General features: G+C 30.6%; 1 protein-coding gene across 1 annotated transcript; it reads right to left on the bottom strand.

Moving 5' to 3' along the window:
* Positions 1–2,786: 2,786 nt before the first annotated feature.
* LOC112420921 (zinc finger protein 7) lies at positions 2,787–3,329 on the bottom strand. Its single transcript, XM_024780736.1, has one exon. It carries the CDS (start codon positions 3,327–3,329, stop codon positions 2,787–2,789), a length of 543 nt encoding a protein of 180 aa, XP_024636504.1.
* Between the last annotated feature and the right edge of the window lie 11,144 nt (positions 3,330–14,473).

Raw genomic sequence — 14,473 nt, 5'->3', positions numbered from 1 at the left:
CGAAGGACGAAATTTTAAATGATTAAACAATGCAAAGGTAATTTTTAAATGCCAGGATTAGCGATTACATTGACTAATTTTTAAATGACTTCTAATTACAAAGACGAAACACATCATTAAGTCTTTAATAAATAAAGAGGATCTCCGCTCACTTTGGTTTATGAGCGATATATATTGAAGTCTCTTGTAAAATATTGCAGTTGTGAACATTACCTTGTGCTTGCATATGCAACCTTGCAAACTTTCACATTTACTGGAAATAATTAATTAGGAAAATTGTGTATACACATATTATAAGGCTGAAAAACACATATAAAGGATGAAAATATCTCCACTACAGTTAACTATCGAAATAAAAAATTGACTGCAGTTAACTTTCAAAATTCCTTTGGCAGTTAACTGTCAACAAAAAAAAAAGGAAAGAAAAAAAAAAAACTTCAGCACTTAAGTGCAAGTGCCGAAGAACTCATATCAATTTTTTTTGAATGATTTCGTATTAATTATGATGAAGTTATAAAGTATATGTTTGGCTACAACCATGTTCCAGTGTATTATTATATTCTATGATTGAAGTATATCCAAGTATCAGTTTTGCATATGTGGAAGAATCAAAACAAGACAGCACATTACCAATGTAATAACTAGGCAGTAAGTAGATGCCTTGTTTCCTTTTTCCGTCGGCAGTTAACTGCCGAAGAAACTTCGATTAACTGTAGCTGATTCTTTATTTTGGTAGTTAACTGCCGCATGACATTTTCGTTTTTTACATGTGTTTTTCAACCTTATAACATGTGTATACAACACTTTTCATTAATTAGGGGTGAAAATTTGATCCATAGATCCAACATCCATTCAACCTATCCACTATAAAATTCATCCAACAAAAAAAAAGATTAATGGATTGAATTCAATCCATCCATTTAAGCACTTGGATTGGCAAGCATGATGGTGTTGGCCCGAACCCACTATGATTTGATGGATTTTCTTCCTCATTGACTAGGTTTGGGTATGAATTTGAGTTTTCTCCGATTTCGAAATACAGGTATGAGACGCATAACAAGGATATAGGTTCCCACCCTGAAACCATACTCAAACCCGTTCCCAAATGTAGAAATACTTTATACCTTATCACTCCTTTTATATAAATAGAAACTCAGACTCAAAACCATTTCACATGTGAAATATGAACTAATGATATTACTTTTCTCTTGGATTTTTGTTTGGTTCAAGGGGGCAAGGTATGGGAGAGATTGGGGAAAGTTTGAGAGGAAGAAGAAACCAAGAGAATGGAAAGGAAGAAGACTAAAAGTTTGATTTTTAATTCAAAATTTGATGTTTTCGTTTTTTAATTTCATCCAGTGTCAATTTGCATTTTTTATTTTAGTCCATGTATTGACACCACTTATCATCTCTCTATCAACCTCAACAACTTTGCCAACTCAGAACTTGCCACGGTATGCCTTTGATACACACCATGGCATTTTTGTTGACAAAAGCTGACGATAAGGACTTTTTCCAAAAGGTTATCAAAATACAAGGTTTGTTTTAGAAAGAAAAAAAAACTTACATAGACGAAAACAAAAAATGCGCGAACTTACAGGGACCATTTACATATTTAAACAAAATAAATATATGTAATTCAACATAACTAAAAGGAAACTATTAGTCTTATTTTTTATTTTCTTGTGGTTTTTTTTTGTTACAATGCTAGATGAAATAACCAAAGGAAAAAAGATAAACCGAAGAGAAAACAAACACAAACTTTTTTTTAGAAAAGAAAGTTTCAGTTGCATCCATCTTTAGAAGATGTAAAAGATCATCCGTATGGGAGATATGATAAATAAAATCATTATTTGCTCACATTGATTTCTCTCTTTGAGAGTGTGACAAAATATAATGTTACTTTGCTCAATCAAGTCCTTAACGTCTTGAATTAAAACGACATAAACTTGAAACTTTTTTTTGAAGGAATAAACTTCAAACTTTGAAGTTGGGGCTTTGATGGAGTTAATACACCGAAGAGAGTCAGAAGAAGTTCTTCAATCCCCTCTTTTTTTGTTAATAAGATACTTGATAAATAGCAAATAATTCGGCATAAAGGGTGTCAAATGATTCTTGAATGTAGCCTAAAAAACCCAATAAATAATAACCGACACTATTTCTAATAATCCTACCGTAGCCGGCTCTAACGGGCAAGTCTAGACAACTACCATCAATGTTAAGAATGATTACTATTGTTCCATTTAATGAGTCTTTCACCAGACATAGCATTGAAATTAATAAAAAAGCAAATTTTGCGGTTATCCACCATACTTCAATATTGAAACCATACTTCGAATTTTGAGGTTATTTTCTTGTGGGTTTATCCTTGATACAATACAACTACACTGTTATTGAATCCATGATTTTGATGTTTCTGCAACCACAACATGTTTGTGATTGAGGTTGCACCAACTACATTTAACTGAAGTTCTCTACAATATTTTAGGGATTGCAATGTAACCACACCATGATTTTGAATTGCGATAAGGAGTTGCAGTTACAATTATGTTGCAAACTTTATATTGTAGCAAAATCTGAAAATAATCTAGCCAATGTGACGCCATTGCGAAGACTTCAAAAGTCTTTATATTGCAGATGCAATTGCAGCTGTGGCGGCAAATTAAAACGATTATTACCACACTCCATTAATACAATTTACAAGCAACTTTTATTTATCATAAGAAAATTGAAAACAAAGCACTAGTGTAAATGAGGACTCTGAAATAGGACCAAATGCATCAAAATCAAAGCCGAAGATCTAAGTCAAGCTCATGTGTATCTGATTCTTGCATTCGAAAGCTTCCATACCATACGAAATCCCCAGCATGTTCAAGACCAAGGGGTGCCAATGTCGTTCCAATAAAAGAATCGGCATCATTATTTAATCGAGCTTCCACCATAGCTCTTTCTCTGATTGGCTTGTGCACAAGAGAATGAGGTTGGATTCCTAGTGATCGAGATGCCAAAGAGTTTTGAGATAATTGGTAATTTCTAGCTGCTTCTCTTTCCCTTTTGTGTGCATTTTGGTGACCCCCTAAGGCTTGTGAATTGTAAAACTTTCTCATGCAGAAGTTGCATGAGTATGTCTTTTTGTTGTGAAGAGGTTTGCATGAATATGTCTTTTTGTTGTGAAGAGGTTTTGATGATTGAGAATCTTGGTTTAGAGGTATGTTTCCTTTGGTACCTAAACTCAACCATTCTCCTATACTATGTGATTCATCATCAAGATTTTTTTGTTTATTGATTGAGGCTTTCTCATTGTCATTGCTCTCCTTAAAGAAGGTCATAGTAACGAATTCTTTAAGATTGGAATGGTTTTGTGAGACTTGTTTTGTGGTATATGAGAATAGAAATGCAAGTTCTTAAATAATGATTTGATTAAGAAAAAAAGGGAGTACAGGACTATTGAGTGTGGGGGCTGAATAATATTATTTGGTGAGTTTATGATGTCACCACTGCGACATGTTATGTGTTTCCACTGAGTCTTGCATATACTTTTGAGGAAGAATTGAGAATTGGGACGATGCTATTGTCGTCATATGGAAACAAAATAGTGGCAATCTCGGTTTTTAATGCGTGGTCGTGCTTTATATATAGTCCATAAATGTATTGAAATTATATAAACGTGTTTTTTTGTTAGTGTTTTGTTTTACTTGATCACTAAGTATGTGTTTAGTTTGACGTTTTTTTCCTATCAAACACGAGTAATATTACAATTACCAATGTAATATTTGCCATGAAATGCAAAAGCTTCAACTTGAAGAGTTGAGATTTCGTGCGTTTGGACCAGTCCTAACGTGGCCCCAAACACAACATAAATTGACACTCTAAAAATTGATTCAATGACTAAAATAACTAAAAAAACATTTGTAAATATATTTGAAAATTTCGATACAAAACGTCTTACCTAGTCAATAGTCAAAATGGTTATTTATCTATGATACAATGCAAATTATTGTGGTTTTACACTTACACCATCTTAATAGGTTGTTGCTGTCGTGGACATAGGATAGAAACCCCTTCATTGTTGAAAGCGTCATTTACTATTAGAGTACGTTAGATTGCATTTTATACTTCAAGTACATGTGCAAGGAACATGACCATGCGGGTAAAACATTGATAGCACTATTTATGGTTTGGTTCAAAAAAAAAAAAAGAAGACTAAACTGTGGTTTGGAAGTACAACATAATATACTTCCAAATCGATACTACCTTTACGTAAAATTGAACTATAGTTTTTTGAATCGAATTTAAGAAATGGTTGATGCCTTTTAGGGAAAAATTCTAGGTGTAGGGAACATGGGAAACGACTTGGAAAGTGAAAACATTTGGGTGGGTTGTAAGAGGAAAAGGAGGGAAATTTAGGTGATGTTTTTGGAGAACATTCAGAGCTAAACTTTTTTGTCACTTTTGTAACTCTCCAGAACAAAAGAAGAGAGCGGGAGAAATGTAGAAATCAAATTTGCTCTTGGAAAGATTGTTGAAGCTAATTTCTTGTAACTATTTGTAACGAATCTTTGATAGTGAATAGAGAGTTCTCTCACCTCAAAAATTGGTCATTGTTGGCCTACACTAGGTCAACAAATTCTTAGCGTGTTGTTCTTTTACCCTCTTTATCTTGTTTTTTTTAGGAAACCTCTTGTTGTTCTTGCTTCAATTGTGGTTTTGTCTTACACTTAATTTCTAAATTAGATCTGAACATGTTGTTGCTGCTTGAGACAGATTGATTATCGACTGTCATTGATACTTGCTCCACATATCTAAATTTAATGGCGTAATTCGATTTACGAATTCACAACATATTAACTAATAAAACCTTGCTTGTTAAGTCTCTTATGTATGGAGGGCAATGTTTGTGCACACAAATTGACTTCCTTTAGTTTTGGTTCCCAAGATTTTATTTTTGGCGGGATACCATACTTGGTTCTAATATAAAGGAATCCCATCATTGTAGATAGATTGCATCTTTTCAGTTATATTATAGCCTATAGGTTTAAGTACATATTTTGTTGATTTGATTTAATATATTTGGACATGCTGCAAATGATGCTTATGACTTCAGTGTTAGATTAGTTGAGATCTCTTTGCATAGAAAAAATTATTGAGTTATATTGGTTATAACCATAAATTGGTTTATTGATTTATCGGATCAATGCTAATTGTAACCCATTTTCGAATCAAGAGAACACATTTAACCCGTTATAAAGTTATAGTTATAGTGTGTTGATCTACATAGTAAGAACTCAACTCAAATTTCACTTGAATCTTATTATCGATGTGATGATCTCGTTGACAGGGACATATGTAACTATCTTAGTTCTGTAAATCATGAGGCTTTCCCTGACCTTACTCAGTCCTTGAGACCCAGACATGCCTATAAAGATAAAGTTAGTTAATATAGTGAATCGAGAGTTAATATAGTTTTTTTTTTTTTTAGGGAAGTTAATATAGTTATTCTTGTTAACTTATTTATTTTTAGGGTTAATAGGTTTTTAACCCCCTGCCATTTGGGGGTCTTTTGGTTTACCCCCATATGAAAAAAAAACTTGGAGAATCCCCCATGTAATTTATAGATTCTTTGACTGGATAATGACATGATATTCTTGGAGATTCCCCCATGTAATTTATAGATTCCCACAGCCAACAGTCAGCATCTGACTGGATAAATTAGAAGACGTGGCGTGCTGACATGATATTTTTTATTATTTTATTTTTCAAAATTTCCACGTGGCAATTTAAAATAATAATAATAATAATAAAAATACAAAAAATCTTTTTTATAAACCCAAAAAATCTTTTTATTTTGAAAAAAATCTGAACATTTTTTAATTTCTATTTTTTGTTTTTTTAAAACCCCCAAATTATTTAAAAACATTCAGATTTTTTTCTATTTTTTATTTTGATAATTAAATTTCAGAACTTTTAAATATCTTTTTAATTTAAAATAAAATCCGAATTTTTATAATTAAAAGTAGAGAAAAAATTGAAATTAAAAAAATCTGAATGTTTTTAAAAAATCTGGGGTTTTTTTCGAAATTAAAAAAATAATTCGGATTTTATTTTAAATTAAGAAGATATTTAAAAGTTCTGAAATTTAATTATCAAAATAAAAAATAGAAAAAAATCCGAATGTTTTTAAATAATCTGGGGGTTTTAAAAAAACAAAAAATAGAAAAAAAATTGAAATTAAAAAAAGTTCAGATTTTTTTTCAAAATAAAAAGATTTTTTGTATTTTTATTATTTTTCTTTTTTTATTTTTTAAAATTATGCGACGTGCAAATTTTAAAAAATAAAATAATAAAAAAATATCATGTCAGCATGCCACGTCATCTAATTTATCCAGTCAGATGCTGACTGTTGGTTGTGGGGGTGTAAACCAAAGAATCTTTATTTTACAGTGAGGAATCTCCAAGTTTTTTTTTTCATAGGGGGTAAACCAAAAGACCCCAAATGGCAGGGGGTAATAGCTAGGGGTGGACATCGGTCGGGGTGGGTCGGAATTCGGGCTCAAAATCCCAATCCGAGTTAACCGTCGGATGTGAAAGTCCCACCCTTCTCCGTCTGTTTGCTTCCATCGGTTAAATCGGATTCGGTTTATGCGGTTTGTCGGATACGCCGGACGAGTAGAATCGGTAACCGATTTAAATTCCAGTAAAAAAAAAACATAGAAGAAGAAGAATTGATGAAAAAAATACTACAGAAGAAAACGCACAAAATTCATGACAAAGTTACAACTTACAATACACATTAACAACAGAAAAAGCTAAAAATTTACAGACCCATGAAATTTCCAGATCAAAAACTTCAATACAAATAGGAAAAGGAAAGAAAAGAACGAAATTAGATCATATCGAGAATGGGGAAGAGCATGAAAGCATAAAACCCCCATAAATTATTACAGATCTGTCCAAATGAAAGTATTCCTTCTATTTTCGTTTGCAATGAGTTTTCTTTTCAGACTCTCTTAGTTTGTGAATCTGGATTTATGTTGTTGTTCGTGAAGAAGGAGAGGAAGAGATTGACGGATTGGTCGCCGGAGCAAACTGAGAAGAGAAAGCATCAGCGGCGGCTAGGGTTATGTGTGGGATGAAGGTTGTTTTTTGGAGATGATATTTATAAAAACAAAACGACACAGTTTGATAATAAACATAATAAATGATAATAATTATATAATAAATATACATTGGGCCGGTCGGATACGGGCTCCGTTGGGTTCGGATTAGCCACCCGAAGCCGTCCATACCAAACCACAGAAGACCGGGTTCTCTAACCCGTTTGAACCGTGTTGACCGTTAAACCGACCCGACCACCCGCGGGTTATTCGGACCGGACGGATTGGGCCGGATTCGGTTTTTTTGTCCAGCGCTAGTAATAGCCTATTAACCCTTATTTTTATTTGAACTCATGTATAAATAGAATATTTTTCCTATTCACTATTGATCAAGTTATCAATAAATGAAATATTTATAAAAAAAAAAAAAAAAAAAAAAAAAAAAAACTAGTTATAGGCTCCCATACTGGACCTTGAACAACTGTCAAACACTGCTAGATTACTACATTATTAATAGATCTTGGTGATTTAGGAGCCACAAATTTTATATGGCGAAGAACAAGTTTGTGTAGGAACAAGTTACATGCATACAGAGATATTGCATAACATTGCAGTAAATGTTAGATTGGCTAGAGTATGGTCCATCTAAGACAAAAGATGGACTTTATTTTGTTGTTTGTAGGCACTATTAGTGAAACAGGGAACATTTTCATCAGTAAACAAGAAAAAGCCAACTCTATCCTCAATATTAGAAAAATTACTTTAAATGCACTAAATAATGCAATCTATTTTATTCGAAATAATGCAAAACTCCTATTTTGGAAGTTAAAGTTCCCAAAAGTTGTCAATAATAGTGAGAAAAAGTTAAGGGGAAAGAATTGTTATTGAGTTTTTAAATCAGTTTCTTTCTAGAAATGAAGGTTTGTGGTGTCGAGTTGTAATTGGGCTACGTCCTCAATGCACAGTTGATGGATATTTAGAACCACCACTTGTTATCATTCTTAGAAATCACAATCTTTTTTCTTTAATGTTGTTCTTAAGAAAGTTTATAATTTTTTGGGTTAAATATGTTTTTAGTTCCTATAAATATACCAAATTTTCGTTTTAGTCCCTCTAAAATTTTCCTTCAAGTTTTAGTCCCTATAAAATTTTCAATCACTACTTTTGGTCCCTATTTTTAAGTAAAATTTTGTGTTTTTTAATGAAATTGTGCAGAAATGTATGGAATATTGTAAAAATCACTCAAAAAAAAAAAAGAATTTTTTAACAAAACATGAATTAAATATGAATTTTTTACCTCCAAACATATAAAAATTCATACTTAATTCATGTTTTGGTAAAAAATTCTAATTTTTTTTGGGAGAGATACTCATAATATTATGCATTTTTCTGCAAAATTGTATTTAAAAATATGAATTCTACATATGAGTTTACTTTAAACGGGGGACCAAAAATAAAGATTGAAAATTTTATAGGGATTAAAACTTGAAGGAAAATTTTAGAGGGACTAAAACGAAAAGTTGTTATATTTATAGGGACCAAAAACATATTTAACCCTAATTTTTTTGTCAAGAAAAAGAAAGTTTCCTCAATTGGATTGTGATCTTAAAGGTTCGCTAAGATACAATAGATATGTCTTGTCCAAGGTGGCATTTAGCATGGGAATGGAGAGTTGTTTCTCACCATGGGAAAGTTTTTTTCAACCATTAAATTAAGGAGGAGTATTAATTTTAGGGTTAATTAAGTTTTTGGTCCCTATAAATATCTGCAGTTTTGTTTTTAGTCCCTATAAAAATAAATCACACTTTTTAGTCCCTACAAAATTTTCTGTGTTTTTAGGTACCATTTGGCCAGACTTTTTTTCGGTCTAAAAACTACTTTAAAACAAAGTTAAAATAAAGCTCTTTAAGGAAAAAGTTAAAGCTGTTTGGTTTCTTTATTTTTAGAGTTAAAGTTATTTTTAAGTTAAAAGTTGTTTGGCAAAATGTTGTACAAAACTTTGAATTTTTTTTTTTTTTGTGGTGTCCGGGTTTCGAACCCGCGACCTTGCATATATTTATACATTGTCTATATCAACTGAGCTAAGCTAGAGAATAATTTGTATTTTCTTTTTCAATTATACTGTATAACAAATTTTGTTATAAGAATATCATATTTTTGGTGTCATTTAAAAAGATAAGAATTTATATTATATGATATTATATTTGTTACATTGTTGGTGTCATTGAAAAAGATATGTTTAGTTTTTTTAATAAGAAAAAGATATGCATAGTTTGTTACAATATAAATGTGTAAAATATATATAAGTATAATTTTTTTTAGGCATCTATACTAGTACTTTTAATTAAAATCAAAATTTTATAAAAAGAATAATTGTACGCATTACGCAACACTGAAAAAATTATACGCATTTGCGTAAAAAAAAAAAGCAAACATACAGACATAAAATATTACTCTAAACGTTAATGTGCGTGTGTATATTTGTGAGGTTTAAGAAAAGGAATAAAATTATTTGGTGACATTCGATGACAGCATGAATAAAAATATTTGCGAGGTTGTGATAATTAAAAGATATTAAAATTAATTATATAAGTGATAAAAAGATAATAAAATTCCTTCAAAAATAGATAATAAAATTAAATTGATCCTCCTTTTAAAAAAATATATATGGACCGGTTAAAAAAAAATTAAATGGAAGAAAAAAATAAAAGATAAGGTTGCCTGCGTGAGTTGAAGAGAAGTATTTGTGAAATAAATCACAGAGAAATAGTTTTTTGAAGTAGCATTCAACAACTTTTGGTTAAAGCTCATTCCATTCAATTTTATGCATTCTAAAAAAAGTACTTTTTTTCGAAGGTACTTTATTGATATTGTGTTTGGCCTAGCTTCTTCTTAAAAATGTAGAAAAGCTGGAAAAAAAAAAAAACCGAGCCAAACGGTACCTTAGTCCCTATTAAATTAAAATTTGTTTAATTATCCTTAAACTTCTAAATTTTTGAAAGATTTTTTACATACATATTCATAACATCGTAAGACACTCTTTTAGAAAGAAAAAAAATTAGTTTTTTAACATGTAATGAATTAAATATGAATTTTTCTAAAAGCCAAAATTTTAAGATTATATTAATGAAAATTTGGACCTAATGATAAAATTTTAAGTTACTTTTTTGCGGAGGAACTTTGTATAATATTCTAAGTAAGTGTGTGAAAAATATATTACAAATTTAAAAGTTTAAGCACAATTAAACAAATTTTAATTTTACAAGGTCTAAAAGTATGTGTTGGTCCCTATTAAATTGAAATTTGTCTAATTATACTTAAAATTTTATATTTTTGAATGATTTTTAACAGACATGTTAAGAACATTATAATAATCTCTTTTATAAAAAAGTAGAATTTTGTAACATGTAATGAATTAAATATAATTTTTTTCAAACGCCAAAAATTCAAGATAAAACTAACGAAAAATTTCGACCTAAAAATAAAATTTTGAACTAATTTACTGTGGCGGAACCTTTTATAATGTTTTAAGCAAGTATGTAAAAAATTATTAAAAAATTTAAAATTTTAAGCATAATTAAACAAATTTTAATTTAACAGGGACTAAAAACACTAACGGAAAATTTTGTAGGGACTAAAAAGTGTGATTTATTTTTATAGGGACTAAAAACAAAACTGCAGATATTTATAGGGACCAAAAACTTAATTAACCCTTAATTTTATCATGGACTGCCTACACCATATTTTTTCCTTTGTCTTTTACATTTTTTTTTTGTTCAGATCTGTATTTTTTTCTTTCCATGCTTATATACTTAACCATTATTGAATAAAAAAACTCAAAAGTTTCATATTTTTTATCCAAAAAAAATCAGTAATGGAAGCAACATCAACTTGCTTCTTCTGTGATAGAATCCCATCAAAATCCAAACTAGATTCATCATCATCATTTGGATCATTTTGTTTATTAACACGCAACAATGTTACTACAATCATGTGCAAAACTTCATTAAGAAAAAATGAAAAAGAAGGAGAAGAAAAAATGATGCAGCAATAGAAATTCAACTACCCTTTGAGAATATGAATAAGAATGTTCATGTCCATGAGAATATTGGTGACCCTATTGCATGAGAATATTCCCGATCTTGAGTTCTTTTGCCTTATACGTAATAGAGCAATAGAAAAAATATATAAACATAATGAAATCAATGTTAAAATTGGATAGAGCGCAAGAGTATGATTACCGGATTATCAAAGAAAAAAATTCCAGATCTGCACAAAAAAAAGTGTAAAAGATGCAAGGTATGGGCCTAAAATAATTATATCCTTATGAGAACTCTGATACCACCCGTGTTTCTTTCCTTATTCTCTTTCTCTCTTCTAATACTCATATGATAATGATTTTCACCTTTGGGTGTACCGCATATATGCGGAACTTTGTATTTATCTTTTAAAAAATTTAAATAGAACATTGTTCTTTTTAAAAATAGAACGTTTTTATTTTATTACGAGCCTCTTTTCACCTACAGAGTCGAGCCTCCAGATTTGTAGGAACGACCCTACTTCTATTCATGTGTAAGTAGTTCTTGATATATATAAAAATGGGTCACCACAAATATTTCATTTTTGTCTATGTCTTTCATAAATAAAGTTCTTAATTTCTTTTTAAAAATGAAGATGACACAAACCCACTCAAAATACTCTACCGACCCTTACTTTAATTAAGAGTTGTGTTATTTGAACAACTATTTAGATGATAATTTTTAAGACAACCATAAATTTACAAAGAAAATGAGGTATTGACACAAAAATCAAAGCAATAGAGAGAGAGATAGTAAAGACATAATGTGAGTGTATGAAAAAGAAAGTTGTCACAAAAGTTGTTAAAGAATGATTGTATAAATATATCATCTCTCTTTAATTAATTCAATCCTACTTCATTTTTGTTGGTAACCATTGATTTTTACTTTATGATTCAGCACATCAATAGCAAATAATTAGGGCTTAAATATTTAAAAGATCCCTGTAAGTTGGCGTGATTTTGGTTTTCGTCACTGTATTTTTTTTTTCTAAAACAAACCATGTAAGTTGTTAACCTTTTGGTTTTCGTCCCTCCCGTTAATTAGCATATGTAACAAAAACGCACATGTGGCAAAACAGAGGATGACGTGGCAAACTTGATGATGAGTCACACACTGAGAAGGACCAAAACCAAAAAAATAAAATTTGTAGAGGGACCAAAACCAAAAAAAGAGAAGACAAAAATTTTAAATTTAGTTTACATTTCTTCATCTTATTCTCATGTCTTCTTCTTCATCATTGTCACCGTCTTCATAAACTTCATCTTCATCATCAAACAAACACTTAAATTCATCACTTCAAAATTCAAAAATATATCAACCCAAAACAACAACAAACCCAACCTCACATCTACACTACAATTTCTTTTTTTTTTTTCAAGTGATAAATTCCCTTTTATTTCTTCGCACAAACAACAAAATCAAATTAAACCAATATACCCACTGTTCAACCTGCAATCCAATTTCACACAAATTTTAAAATCATTTACACCAAACATACACAATAAAACTGTTCAAAATAAAACTCATCTCAATTCAACATTCCAACATTTTTTTTTCAATTCCATTTATTATCCTTCAAGATCTTCAAATAAAAATAACATTCAGATCAAATTTGAACCTTTCTCTTATAATTCAATTTCACACAACAATCCTCCAAATCAGAAAAAAAAAAAAAAGGTACATGACCCAAATGCTCAAAACAAAAATAATGAGATGCGGGTTCAAAGAATTGACAAAGAAAGCATTTGGAATGACCAAAAAATAGCAGAGACGCGAGAACAATGATGTGACGAGAGTGGTAATGAAAAAAAATAGAAAATCCATTCTTTAGGTTTTTCAATTTGGAAGTTTTGTGAATTTTTTCAATATTGAGAATTTGAGCATTCTCAATGAGGACTTTGTTGTTATAATTTGATTATGATATTATCAATAAGAATTTTGTTGGGACTATGAACATTGTGGATTTTAGTGTTGAGGCGTCAATCTGACCATTATCAATGGGGATTTTGTTTGGGTTTGTGAGATGTTGTCTATTGAGGGCGAGATGACGATTTTTTTAGTTTTTTTTTTATCTCTTTTTTGGGTTTTTTGATTAATTTATGAAGATAATGATGAAGATGAAAAAAAGGTGGAATGAAGAAGATGAAGAAAGGTATTTTTTTTTCTCATTTTTTGGTTTTGGACCCTCTATGAATTTTATTTTTTGGCTTTGGTCCCTGTTATACCCTGTTTTTGGACCTAAAAATACTGGACCCAATTTCATTTCAAAACTTTGTCAATTGTCAAATTTCAACTGCACAGTTCAAATTGTCTCTGCCTCGCAGTATTTTCAATCGCAATTTTACCTATGTTTTTCTTGCATAAAACTTTCAAAATGTCTTTACTTGTCTTGTAAGTCATTCAAAAGTGTCTCTGAATCATTACATTGCTTTTTCTACAGTTTATTTCAAAATTTGCAAAAAAGTCATACAGAGGGGTATTTTGGTCATTTCCTGCAGTGGGACCCATTTTCATCCTTGTGACTGTCTCCGAGTCTTTTCAGTTTGTTTTTAAACATTTCATCAGTAAGCCTTATCAAATTCATTTCAAACTTGCATCTGAGTCAGCGTCAGGTCAATTTGAGTCTGTTTAGGTCAATTTTAGCCCTAGGGGCATTTTGGTCATTTCACACAAAATTTTGGCATAGAGAGGTTACTTTGAAGTACCTCATTTAGGCCATTGGTTCGTTTTAGTCCGTTTTGTCAATTTTATTTGTGTTTCGCTTTACGTTTGGTCAAATTACCAATTTGATTTTTATTTTTCTTTTTATTTTATTTTTGCATTTTTGGTCCTCGGAGAGGTCCAAAATTGCATTTCAGTCCAGTTTCTTTTTCAATTTACATTTCAGTCCTTTTTTGATTAATTGCAGTTTAGCCCTTAAAAGTTTTGTTTTTGCAGAAAGGTCCAGATTTCTTTTTTGTCCAAGGCCGTGCCATTCTTTTTTTCAGGTCCAGGTGTCACTTTCTCATTTGTTCAGATGCACACATGTCAAGCTATAAAAGGTGTACAGTGCCACACAGACCCATAATCACACGCCAACTCACAAACAAAAATCCAACTTTCTCTTTCTCAGCAATTGAATCAAAACAGAAAAATTTCTCAGAATTTCTCAAGAACACCAAGAACAAAAACCCTAACCGTTTTTCCAGAAACCCTAATTTTCATTAGAATCAACATTTTTTAGATCAATTCTCAGAGATTCTGTGGAATCTTCATCACAGAATTGACCGTTTCTCTGCAATTCCAAACGCGAGCTCGCAT

Source organism: Medicago truncatula, chromosome 4 (assembly GCF_003473485.1).
Source record: "Medicago truncatula cultivar Jemalong A17 chromosome 4, MtrunA17r5.0-ANR, whole genome shotgun sequence".
NCBI lineage: Eukaryota > Viridiplantae > Streptophyta > Magnoliopsida > Fabales > Fabaceae > Medicago > Medicago truncatula.
Note: the sequence above shows the minus strand (reverse complement) of the source record. Positions and strands in the feature narration are given on the sequence as shown.